The following is a 12703-nucleotide window of genomic DNA, read 5'->3' as shown; positions in this document are numbered from 1 at the left end:
CTCAGAGGATCACAGTGGGGCCAGGATCCTACTGGGCTTTTCAGCCGTGGTGAAGATTGAGGATTTTGCTGTGGGTGGTAGGGGTACTTGGTGAAACAGAGCTCATCACTTCTCTAAGGGCGGTGGCAGGAAGGGTTTGGGGTGTCTGTGATAGGTGCTAGATACGTGACTCATTCCAGTGCCCAATAGAAATGATGTTTGAGTTATTTGTTGTTCACCATCTCCCCCCCCGCCCCCTCCCCCACACAGTTTGCTTCCTTTGATAGAGAGAGAAGATGGAGAGAATGTTAGCTTTTATCGCCCTGCGGGTGGGTGCCTGTGCTTTTGGGCAAAAGAGCGGGCGTGTATGTCAGAATGCCCACGCTCCAGCTTTGCTGCTGGGGCCGTTCTGGTCCTGCACGTGGTTGTCCTCAGGCACTTGCCCTCTGGTTGGAGCCCACTTCATTTCCTGGCACCTGCTTCAAGCTAAAAAGCTGGATACACTGCCTTTGAAGGAATGGTGGTGTCATGCTTCAAAGGAAATGCCCAGCAGACACCTGGAGATGGACACGTTCTTGTTTCCTTTATGCTTTGTTACAGCTTTTTATCTTGAGAAGAAAAAGAGGTGAATGACTTTAAAGGGTCCTTTCTTCCAAGTCAGTGTGTAATGAAGAGCACGGGCTCCAGTGTCAGCCAGCCCGGTCTGAAATACTAGCTCTCTCCTCGATGAGCCATGTGAACTTGGGCACATCACTGCCTCTGTGCTTCAGTTTCTTTGTCTGTAAAACAGGCATAACAGTGCTGACCTTAAACATTGTTTAAGTATCAAATACAAATGTGTGTGTTCCACCAAACCTTTGTGTTGAGTTGACCCAGCTTCAGGGCTAAGATGGGGCAAGGTGCTGGCAGTGGCAGGTAGGGAGGGCACCTGGCACTCTGGTCAAGGGAGAATGAATTTGTTAGCCGCTATTGACTGTAGCTGTGCTCTCTCCAGTCCTCTAGTCACTAGGTAGTAGCCTCTGTCCCTTTGGGGCTCTAACCGTGGCTTCTGATCCTGACATTTTGTACCTGTGCTGCCTTCTCCTCATTTTTTCCAACTGAAGTCTCTACAGGGTAAGGAACCCCTATTCCCAGCAACCAGAGAATTTCAGCAAAAGTATTCTAGAATGAAAACCCTAGGCTCCTCAGTGTATCAGAGAATTCACCTTGCCTTCCTCATCCCACCCAGCCTCCAAGAAAGACTGCCTACCTTACCTAGACAGGAGGGTCTTTTTCCTAAGGAAGGTAATTCTAGTTACGTTTGTATCTGTATCCAGTGCCTAACAAGCCTTGTGGTCAAGAAATTGTTCTTCATGGGATTTCCATATTCACTGCATAGCCAAAGCCAGGTTCTTTCTCCTGTTGTCAGTATAAAAGAGATCAGCATGGAGCTGTAGACTTTGATGGGCTTGAAGGCCCTTTTGAGCCAAAGTTCTTCCTGTTCTCTTCATCTTTTGGGTACTAAGCAATTTAGCAGCCTCTGTTCCCACCGGAACCTAAGCCCCTGGCTGCCATTCCCTAATCCGATGGCTTTAACAACCCCTACACACCCTGCTTCTCTATACTTCTCTACACAGCAGCCAGATTCTCTTTGAAATGTGTACACTGAATCATGTCATGCCTGGGCTTAAATCCCTTCAGTAGCTTTCCACTGCTCTTCGGGTCAAAGTCTGGTCCCTTATGCTTGGCCTCAAGGCCCTTATTGAGCCAGCTTCTGACTCTCCACCCTGAGCCCGTAACACCTCCCCTCTCACGAGAAGCTATAGCCCCACTGGTTACTTTCTACACTGTGAGTAGGTGACCCCCTCCCTGACCTTTGGGAATGCTTCTGCCCATGCTCTTCTCGTGGCTTCTTACCTCTTAGCTCACATGTCTCCTTCTCAGAGAGAAAAATTCCCGGACCGGCCTAAGGAGGTCCTTCCTGGTTGTTCACTCTCATTACTCTGTTAAATGTCCTTCTTTGTACTTCATTTGTGTTTCCTTGTTTGTTTTCTTAAAGATTTTATTTATTTATTTGACACAGAGAGAGAGATCACAAGTAGGCAGAGAGGCAGGCAGAGGGAGAGGGGGAAGCAGGCTCCCCGCCAAACAGAGAACCGGATGCGGGCCTCGGTCCCAGGACCCTGAGATCGTGACCTGAGCCAAAGGCAGAGGCTTTAATCCACTGTGCCACCCAGGCGCCCCTCCTTGTTTGTTTCGTCTTTCTTCCACTGGAATGTCAAGTTCTCAAGGGTGGGGAAACTTTCTTGGTCACCACTGCAACCCCAGCACCCAGCAAGTACTCCATAACTGCTGTCGAATGAATTAATGGTTATGGTTTCTAACAGTGAAAAACTGCAAACAACCTCATTATAATAGAGGGTTCATCACAGAGATTATGATAGGATCACGTGACTGGATAGCACCTTCTATAGAGGAATATTTTATGGGAAGAAAAAATGGAAATCTTATTTTTGTAAAAAGAAGTGTCCATATTTGGTATTAAAAAAAAAACTACTACAGGTACATCTGGCTGACTCAGTCAGTAGAGCATGAGACTCTTGATCTTGGGGCTGTGAGTTCAAGCCCCATGTTGGGCACAGAGATGACTTAAAAATATATATACTGGAGGAATTGGTATGAAAATATTAATAGTATTGTCTCAGGGGGACGCCTAAGATATTTTTCTCTCATTCCTTTTGGAAGAATGATTTCTATGTAAACGGTTTTCTAGAGTAGAACAAGTATTACTTTAACGGTGACAAAAGTTACTCTAAATGAAGTTATATAAGAATATCCTGGTATGTGCGGTGGAAAATAATGGGGTTTGGATAGGTCGTCCTTGGAGATCAAGAGTCTGAGTTGACCTCCTTTCTGGTTTCAGCTATTGGAAGTCTGAGGAATGATCCTGTGGAGTCTGTGCAGTCTTTGGTCAATACAACTCTGAAAAAAATTGATGAATATGTTAACTCCAGGTTTGTCTCTACTTCCAGGATGAGCCAGCTGAGTAATAACATCTTCAAAGTCACTGGCATGAAAACCCCAAAAAGAAAGAAGCGGCTGTTTAAGAGTGTCAAACGGGAAAGAGATGACAATCAGGAAATCTGGAAGTGGCTTCAAAGCCCTCTGAATTCACTGCGCAAGCGGTACAATAGGAGGGTGAAAAATATTCCAGTCATAATAGGCAATTCAGAGAAATAGTCAGTATGGTCATAGGTTCCGACGTCTGGAAGTCCACCTGCAGAGGCCGGGCCCGCCTAAACTAAATTGCTCCAACTGCTCTGGGACTAAAGCCTTTTCCATTTGTTCGTCCAGATGTCAGGACTTTGCCTCCCAGTAGCTCTCTGACCATAGTCCCACCGGATGGGCTACTTTGGGATTACACCCAAGGAGGCACTTTTGATCTTAGAAGACATAGTGTGTTTCTGGTCCTTTGTCTCCCTTGGGGATTGCTGGCCACCAGCATATTCATTTGTCAATAAAACTTATTTTCTCATCCTAAGACAAGATGATGTTCATCTTGGTTTTGGGGGGCTGGGGAGAAACTCAAGTGACAGGGACGGCTCTGGAACTATATCCTTCAACCTTCAGGTAAAGTTTTGAATGATAAGAGGGAGGCAGAATTGGGTGGCAGAACAGCGTGGCCCCTAGTGTCCAATCTCTTCCCCCCCCCCCCCGCCCCCACACTGGATGAAATTCCCAGGCCTGACACACTACATTCAGATTTCAGGTTGGAGCAGAAAAAGGCGGGCTGTGGGTGTGAACATTGGAGTGGCAATAACTCCAGCCTGATCTCTCTCACTGAAGAAAGCACATTCAGATTGTGCTGGATGACGTCTTGGTGGGATAACTTTGAGTCCATTCTAATTAAAAAAGAAAAATGTTTAAAGATTTATTTATTTATTTGAGAGAAAGAGAGGGAGAGAGAGGGAGGGAGCAGAGGGAGGGGCAGAAGGAGAGGGAGAGAGAATCCTGAAGTAGACTCCCTGCTGAGCAAGGAGCCTGGTGCAGGGCTTGATCCCATGTCCCAGGGACGTGACCCAAGTAGAAATCAAGAGTTAGACGCTGAGCTCAATGGACTAAGCCACTCAGGTGCCCTGAGGGCAATAAATTCCCCCCCCCCCCAAGGGCCCTGACATTTAGGCTATTGGAACTCAATTCTGAAAAGTTTGAAAGATATGGAAAGAGGGGGATGTGGGTGGCTCAGGTGGTTAAGCCTCTGACTCTTGATCTTAGCCCAGGTCTTGATCTCAGGGTCATGAGTTCAGACCCCACCCTGGGTTCCACACTGGGCATGGAGCCTACTTAAAAACATAAACAATAGGTTGGCGGGTGGTGGGGGGAAGGTGTGGAAAGACCAAAGAACTAGTTCCCACTTTGGTCAAACTGATTAATTTGACTTTGAAGTTCACTTTGAAAGTTAACTTTGAAGTTAACCATGATCAGGATGGTTTTCATTGCTTCTAAATTTTATGAACTTTTATATAAAATTTTTCTAAAACTGTTTTCCTCATATTTAAAAATGAGAATGTTTGAACTTACTTTATAGGCTTTATGGAATGAAATGAGATAGCCATGTACTTGGTACATGGCTTAATAAATGGCTCTCATTATTACCTGGGTATGACAGTTAATTTTGTGTCATTGTGGATGGGCCACAGTGCCCACATAGTTGGTTAAACTTTTTCTGGATGTTTCTATGGGGATGCCTTTGGATGAGATTAACATTGCAATTATAAATAAGTAAATCAGATTGCCCTCTATAATGTGGGTGGGCCTCATTCAATCAGTTGAAGACCTGAATAGAATGAAAAAACTGACCTCCTGAGGGCAAGAAGGAATTCTGCCAGCAGATGACCTTTGGACTTGAACTGCAACATGAGCTCTTCCCTGTGTCTCCAGCCTGATGGTCCAACCTGCAGATTTTGGACTTGCTGGCCTCCATAATCGGCAATTCCTAAAATCAATCTCTTTCTCCTTTACCCTTTCTACACACACACACACACACACACACACACTATTGGCTCTGTTTCTCTGGAAAATCTTAACTAATACAGTAGGTATAAGGCAGCTTCTTCTGAGTCAACGGAGAAGTGTCATTTCTTTGGGATGACAAAGCGGGGAGTTGGTGGGCATTGGTAGGAAAGCTAAACTTTAAAGGAGAAACACTACTCTGACCTAGCTTCCAAACCAAAGCACTGAGACTTTCAGTGCTTTGTATATTGGCATTTGCCCCACTGGCCTTCAGCCTAGCTGTACGCTCCATCTTTGACTTTCTGACTTCCATTTCAATTTCCTTCAAACGTGGACTTCTCAGGATACCCCCAACCTTGTCATGATCTCTAATTCTTGCCACTGCTCCCTGGCTATACATTCTGTATGAAGATAGCTGCCCTCTCTGGATCCAGGTTTTCGTAGGGCCCCTAGTCTTGTATTTGGGGAGGGCCTTGACCAAATCAGGCTACCCAGCTGAAGAAGTGGTCAATGGCAGGGGGAGAAGTTGCATGCTCACTTGGTCCAATGTCAGCATCCTGTCTTCCTTTGCACAGTTCCCCTCCTCCTGCCTTCTAGCATGCATCCCTCCATTGTTCCCCTTCTCCCCTCCAGCTCCTTGAAATGGACGCAGTACTTCTGCTCCTCCAACCTCTTCATCATTTAGGCTCTTCTTAAACCATGCTAAATGATTTTGTTCCAACTACTGTACTGACTCTGCTGCCTTAAGTTACCAGGGGAATTTTTTTCTAGTTATTGTTCTCCCTGACCTTGCCATATCCAATATTTTTGATCATTTTCTCTTTTGCTCTCATGACGACCCTAATTTGCCCTCTGCTGATCTAATTAATCAATTCCTCACTTCCTTTCCCTGGTTGGGGCCATTTCTTGAAGGTCATTCCTTGCTTTTATCCTCCTTTTTTTTTTAAATTGTGTTAAAATATACACGATGTAAGATTAACTCTATTAACCATTTTTAAGCATACAGCTTAGTGTTAACTGCATTTACTTTGTTGTGCAACTGATGTCCAGAATCCCTTCCTCTCACAACACTGACACACCCTGCCCATTAAACAACAGTTCCCAATTTCCCATTCAACTCAGCCCTTAGTAACTTCCATTCTACTTTCTGTCTCTATGAATTTGACTACTCTGGGTACCTCATGTAAGTAGAATCCTACAGTATTTGTCTTTTTGTGACTGGCTTATTTTGCTTATCACAATGTGATGGCTAATTTTTCGTGTCAATTGGAGTGGGCCATGGTGTCCAAATATTTGGTCAAACATTTTCTGGATGTTTCTATGAAGATTTTTTAAAAATAGATTTTATTTATTTATTTAGTTGAGAGAGAGCATGTGCAAGAGGTGGGAGGAGTAGAGGGGGAAGAAGAGGGAGGGGAAAAGACTCTTAAGCAAACTCCACACAGAGCCTGACTTGGGGTTCGATCTCACAACCTTGAGATCATTAGCTGAGCTGAGACCAAGAGTCGGATATTTAACTGACTGAGCCACCTAGGTGCACCATGAAGGTGGTTTTTAGATGTGATTGACATTGCAGTGCGTGGACTCTGAGTAGAGCAGATTATGCTCCATAATGCGGGTCAGCGGCATTTAATCAGGTGAAGGTCCTTTAACAGAACAAGGGGAGATTCCTCAGAGCAAGAAGAGATTGTACCAGCCCACAGCCTTTGAACTTAAAATGCTCCCCTTCCCTGAGTCTCCAACCTGCCTGCTGGCTTACCTCATCAGATTTTGGCCTTGCCAAACCTCCACTATGTGAGCCAATTCCTTAAAATAAATCTCTCTCTATATACATCGTATTGAACCTGTCTCTCTGGATAACCCTGTCATGTCCTTGTTCACCCATGTTGTAACATATGTCACAATATCCTTTCATTCAAAGGCTGGAAAATATTCCGTTGTATGTAAATAGCACATTTGTTCATTCATTCATCTGTTGATGGACACCTGGGTCCCTTCCACCTTTCGGCTATTGTGAATAACGTGCCCACAAACATGTGTGTACAAATACCTATTCAGGTCCCTGTGTTCACTGCTTTTCGGTGGATACCCAGAAGTGGAATTGCTGGATCATATGGTAATTCTGTATCTAATTGTCTCGGAAACCATCATACTGTTCCGTAGTAGCTACACCATTTTCTTTCCCACCAGCAGTGTATAAGGTTCCAATTTCTCCACGTCCTAACTAACCCTCGTTATTTTCTGTATGTCCTCACAGTAGCCATCCCAGTGGATATAAGGTGGTATCTCATTGCGGTTTTGGCTGCATTTCCCTAGTGATGAGTGATGTGAGTGACGCTGAGCATCTTTCATGGGCTTGTTGGCTATTTGGGCCATGCTAATAGCTTTGTTCAGAGAAATGTCTATTCAGACACTTGGCCCATTCTTTAATTGGGCTGGTTTTGTTGTTGCTGCTGTTGAGTCGTAGGAGATCTTTACATATTCTAAATATTAGCCTTTTATCAGCTGTAGGATTTGCCGGTATTTTCTCCCATTCGTTAAGAGGTTTTTTCACTGTTGATTGTGCCTTTTGATGCACAGAAGTTTTAAAGTCCAATTTATCCATTTTACCTTTGTTACCTTTATGCTTTTGGAATCCTATCCGAGAAATCATTGCCAAATCCAAATCCCCTATGTTTTCTTCTAAGAGTTTTATACTTTTAGCTTTTACATTTAAATCATTTTAGATTAATCTTCTTTTTTTTTTTTTTTAAGTGGACTCCATCCCCACCATGGAGCCCAATGTGGGGCTTCAACTCATGACCCTGAGATCAAGACCTGAGCTGAGATCAATAACTCAACTGACTGAGCCACCCAGGTGCCCCAGGTTAATTTTTTATTTGATATAAGGTAAGGGTCTGACTTCATTTTTTGCATGTCTCCCTCTTTTTAAAAATTGTTCACATCTTCCGAAATTTTATCGCTCATCATGGCTTTAATTCTTTTACCCAGAGGTGATCAAATTCATATACCCAGCCTCTGCCTTTTTCCTGAACTCTAGTCCTCCATTTTCAAACACCACTGAAGACCTCACAGAAACATTGGGGAGGGGGGCAGCCTATAAATTCAGTCTGACAAATGAGATTGACCTATTTTGTTTTTAAAAATATTTCATTTATGGGCGCCTGGGTAGCTCAGTGGGTTAAAGCCTCTGCCTTCGGCTCAGGTCATGATCGCAGGGTCCTGGGATTGAGCCCCGCATCGGGCTCTCTGCTCAGCAGGGAGCCTGCTTCCCACCCCCCACCCCCCCCCACCGCCTGCTTCTCTGCCTACTTGTGATCTCTGTCTGTCAAATAAATAAATAAAAATCTTTAAAAAAATAAAATAAAATAAAAATATTTCATTTATTTATTTGTCAGAGAGAGAGTGAGTGAGCACACATGCAGGGAGAGCGGCAGGCAGAGGGGGAAGCAGGCTCCCCACTGAGCAAGGAGCCCGACGTGGGGCTCAATCCCAGGACCCTGGGATCATGGCCTGAGCTGAAAGCAGATGCTTAGCAACTGAGCCACCCAGGTATCCCTGAGACCAACCTATTATATGAGGAAATAGAATGTATCCTATGCCCACTAGAGTGTGGCTTAGTGAGGAAAAGTGATATACCTAGATATATACCAGACCTAGTACTCAAAGACACCAGGGCTCAGAGAAGTATTACTAGAGTGCATCCTGCACTGTTCCAGGGAGAGGCACATGGAGTCGGCGGGATGGGACCAATCTGCTCTCTGGAGGTCCTCTCTCTCTCTTTTTTGTAAGTAGCCTCCACACCCGACATGGAGCCCAGCGTGGGGCTTGAACTCTCAACCCTGAGGTCAAGACCTGAGCTGAAATCAAGACTCAGTGACTTCATGGATTGAGCCACCACGGTGCCCCTGGAGGTTTTCTCTTACATGACAGCCTCATTTCATGGAGCTTCCTAGTGCCTAGGTGGTGATGTTTCACTCAGATTCCTATGTTTTCCTTGTTATGATTCTATGCTTACCAAGCAATCTTCCAGTTCACACTGGCTTCCCAAATAGGAAGACATGAATTTTTTTCACTCACTGGAAGTGGCTCCTTTATAAATGAATCCAGTGACAGAGATGTAAATTTAGTGATCGTGCATTTGTATGATATGAACTTTCTGAGTTTACTAAGAGAATTCAGCTTCTGGACTGATGCTCCGTTGGTATCCACTGAATGAATGAATAGGACGACCAGGTTGTACCCTGGAAAAAGATGCCTTTGAGAGGCCCTGGTCCTGCTTGTAACACGGCATGTAACTCATGTGTACCCCATCAAGCTGCATAACTTCAGATATCTCAAAGGTAGAATATTCCTATCCCACTTCAAAATGCATTATTCCTCTTGACCTCATTTCTGCTCTTGCAATTGCCAAAGGCCTAAATCTCAAAATTTGATTCACAGCTAGAACCCAGCTTTACTTATTATTAGATTTTATTTATTTATTGTTAGATTTATGTTACAGCTCTATCTAAAGGGGATCTAAGAAAACTTATAATAAAAGCATTTTATATTTTATAAATAAAAACTTATAATAAAACCAAACCCAATTCATATTAGTGTTAATCTTTGTTGAGCTTTTATAACATGGGATGCCTGGAACTAAGCCCTCAATGTTACCAAGATGATTTCATTTATCCCAGAAGACTCCTGGAAGGTTGGTCTTGCTATTATCTCCATTATATAACCAAGAAAACTGAGGCCCAGAGGCCTTAAACAGCTTGCCAGAGTCATCGAGATTGTTAACTGTGGATCTGAACCCAGATGGTCTGACTACTACAGCATGTACTTAAAATGATCAAGAAGTAATAAGGAAAAAAAATAAGTATCAAAAAACACTGGCCAATGGGGGGCAGCTGGGTGGCTCAGTCAGTTGTCTCTGATTTTTGGTTTCAGCTCAGGTCATGATTTTAGGAGTCCTGAGATCAAGCCTGCATCAGGCTGGGTGCTCAGCAGGGAGTCTGCTTGAGATTCTGTCTCCCTCTGCCCCTCCCCCTACTTGGATGGGTGGGCACGTGAGCTTGCTCTCTCTCTCTCTCTCTCTCTCTCTCTCTCAAATCCATAAATCTTTTTTTTAAAGATTTTATTTATTCATTTGACAGAGATCACAAGCAGGCAGAGAGACAGGCAGAGAGAGAGGAGGAAGCAGGCTCCCCGCCGAGCAGAGAGCCTGCCTTGGGGCTCGATCCCAGGACCCTAGGATCATGACCTGAGCCAAAGGCAAAGGCTTTAACCCAATGAGCTGCCCAGGCGCCCCTAAATCCATAAATCTTAAAAAAAAAAAAAAAAAAACCACTGGCCAATGAAAAACCAAAACAACACACATTTAGTATTGAGATTATTAGCAGAGTCAAAGAGGAACATATAATGGGCATATCTTGATGCAGAGAACATAGGCAAAAGGAAATATAGATACAATTAAATTTCCTTCTAACTTGCCGCCCATTGACAAATATTTGAGACAGGCAGAAATTAACATTCCTCCAGCAACTCCCAACTCTTAATGTTAATGCCTTGCTAGAGAGGAAAACTACCTTAGCTTGACAATAGCTAGGCCTCCAGGATCCCAAATCTTCATTAGTCTTCTTTAACATAATGAAAATCCTTTTCGAGACTTCCTTTGTCTCTACCCCCCGCCCTCCCCCAATTTAAAAGTATACAATCCATCACTCCTCATAACCCCAGTGCACCTTTTCTCTGCACCCGTCCTGGTCCCTGTGCTTTAAAAAACCCACCTTTTTTTTTTTTTTTAAAGATTTTATTTATTTATTTGACAGAGAGAGATCACAAGTAGGCAGAGAGGCAGGCAGAGAGAGAGGGGGAAGCAGGCTCCCCACTGAGCAGAGAGCCCGATGTGGGGCTCGATCCCAGGACCCTGGGATCATGACCTGAGCCAAAGGCAGAGGCTTTAACCCACTGAGCCACCCAGGCGCCCCAAAAAACCCACCTTTTTTTTTTTTTTTAAAGATTTTATTTATTTGAGAGAGAGGCAGTGAGAGAGAGCATGAGCGAGGAGAAGGTCAGAGGGAGAAGCAGACTCCTCATGGAGCTGGGAGTCCGATGCGGGACTCGATCCCGGGACTCCGGGATCATGACCTGAGCCGAAGGCAGTCGTCCAACCAACTGAGCCACCCAGGCGTCCCAAAAACCCACCTTTTTAAAAAAGATTTTATTTATCTGTCAGAGAGAGTGAGCACAGGCAGAGGCAGAGGGAGAAGCAGGCTCCCCGCTGAGCAAGGAGCCCAATGTGGGACTCAACCCCAGGACGCTGGGATCATGACCTGAGCCGAAGGCAGCCGCTTAACCAACTGAGCCACCCAGGCATCCCTAAAACCCACCTTTTTTTGCACCAAAACCATCTCAAGAATTCTTCCATGATGGTTTGCTCCTGGACCCCATCAAACTACAATGGCTCTCACTGTGGAGTTATAGAAAGCACGTTTGTACATGATTTTTTTTTTCTCCCTGGCCTTGAGTTTAGGGAGGAGTTTGTTAAGAAGGTCTTTGAGCTAATTCAATGAATGACACTATCTGAGGCTATTTAATAAGAAATGCAGAGGCGGTCCACATAGGTCTAACAGTCTTGATTTTACCTTCAGGACAAAGCGCAGAGTCTAATGTTAGGGGTGTCTATCTTATAGATGATCCATGTGGTGGAGATGAGGGGAGGATAGAGGGTGACCTGCAGGTTTATAGCCTCATAGTAACTGCCTCCATCCTCTCATTTCTATTGCTGCCACCCTTGGAAGTGCGTTTCCCTATTGCATGGTCAGGTTTATTGCACAATGTAAGGGCCTATTTAGTAGGAGGGATTCCATCTTGGGTTAAACAGTGATTTTGTTATTTATGCAGTAAAACTTAAACTGACCCTGCCCCCCCTCAGGGACTTACCTAAAAGCAAGCCCAGGAAACCAGTCCCAGGTAACAAAGCCCAGATATAAGGGTGGGTCAGGCCAGGTGGAGACATCCGATCAGTTGCAGGGGTGCATACTGTCTCCTTAGCTACCAAGGAGTATGGGCCCCGCCTTTTGGGCACCAATTCTGACCAAGGTGATAGGCTAGTTCAAATATCTTCTAGGGTAAATTGTAATTCAATTGGCCACCCGTGTGATGAAGTTCTAGAACCTAGGTGAGGTTTGGTGGGCTGAGGTCAGGAGCCGATGACCAAGAAAGAATTCTTGAGACATCTTCAGTGCAAAATGGTGGTTTATTAAAGCACGGGGACAGGACCATGGGCAGGAAGAGCTGCTGCCCCAGGTTGTGAGAGATGGCAGGTTCTGTACCCTTCGGTTGGGGGAAGGTGAGGGGAAGGGAGGTTTCAATGGAACTTTCATGTGCTAAAGAGGGCCTACAAGGTGCCGGATACGGGAGGCCTTGCAGCTTGATCAATGTTGTCTTTTGGCAAGCCATTCACATTTCTGCTATCAAGCGTCTTTGTTAGTGAGATTTGGGGTTAGAAGAAATTTAACTTTACTCAGGGCTTGAGGAACTGAGTTATTTGCCTCTGGAAATTGTGCTATTGATAAGGTAACTTCTTTGTTTGTAGATCTCTAGGACATTTGTCAACCAAGGGAGTCTCTATCTTGCAGGATTGTGATCTCTGCAAGTTAACTATTTGTTTCTCGTTTATAGCAGTCAGGGGTGCCTCAGGAATGTCACACACATTACCGAGGGGAGCTGATGGAGAAGGGGT

The 12703-nt window shown here is 44.7% G+C and overlaps 1 protein-coding gene across 1 annotated transcript in view; it reads left to right on the top strand.

Moving 5' to 3' along the window:
- Positions 1-3258, top strand: part of LOC111159665 (maestro heat-like repeat-containing protein family member 1) — a 72021-nt gene extending 68763 nt beyond the window's left edge. Inside the window, 1 exon segment of the mRNA XM_022522214.1 lies at positions 2882-3258. Within this exon segment, the coding sequence (XP_022377922.1) occupies positions 2882-3258 (377 nt within the window).
- The last annotated feature ends 9445 nt before the right edge of the window (positions 3259-12703 follow it).

This window comes from Enhydra lutris, unplaced genomic scaffold (genome assembly GCF_002288905.1).
Source record: "Enhydra lutris kenyoni isolate GAN:26980312 unplaced genomic scaffold, ASM228890v2 scaffoldscaffold69, whole genome shotgun sequence".
Lineage (NCBI taxonomy): Eukaryota > Metazoa > Chordata > Mammalia > Carnivora > Mustelidae > Enhydra > Enhydra lutris.
The sequence above is the reverse complement of the archived record's forward strand: the minus strand, read 5'-3'. Positions and strand labels throughout refer to the sequence as shown.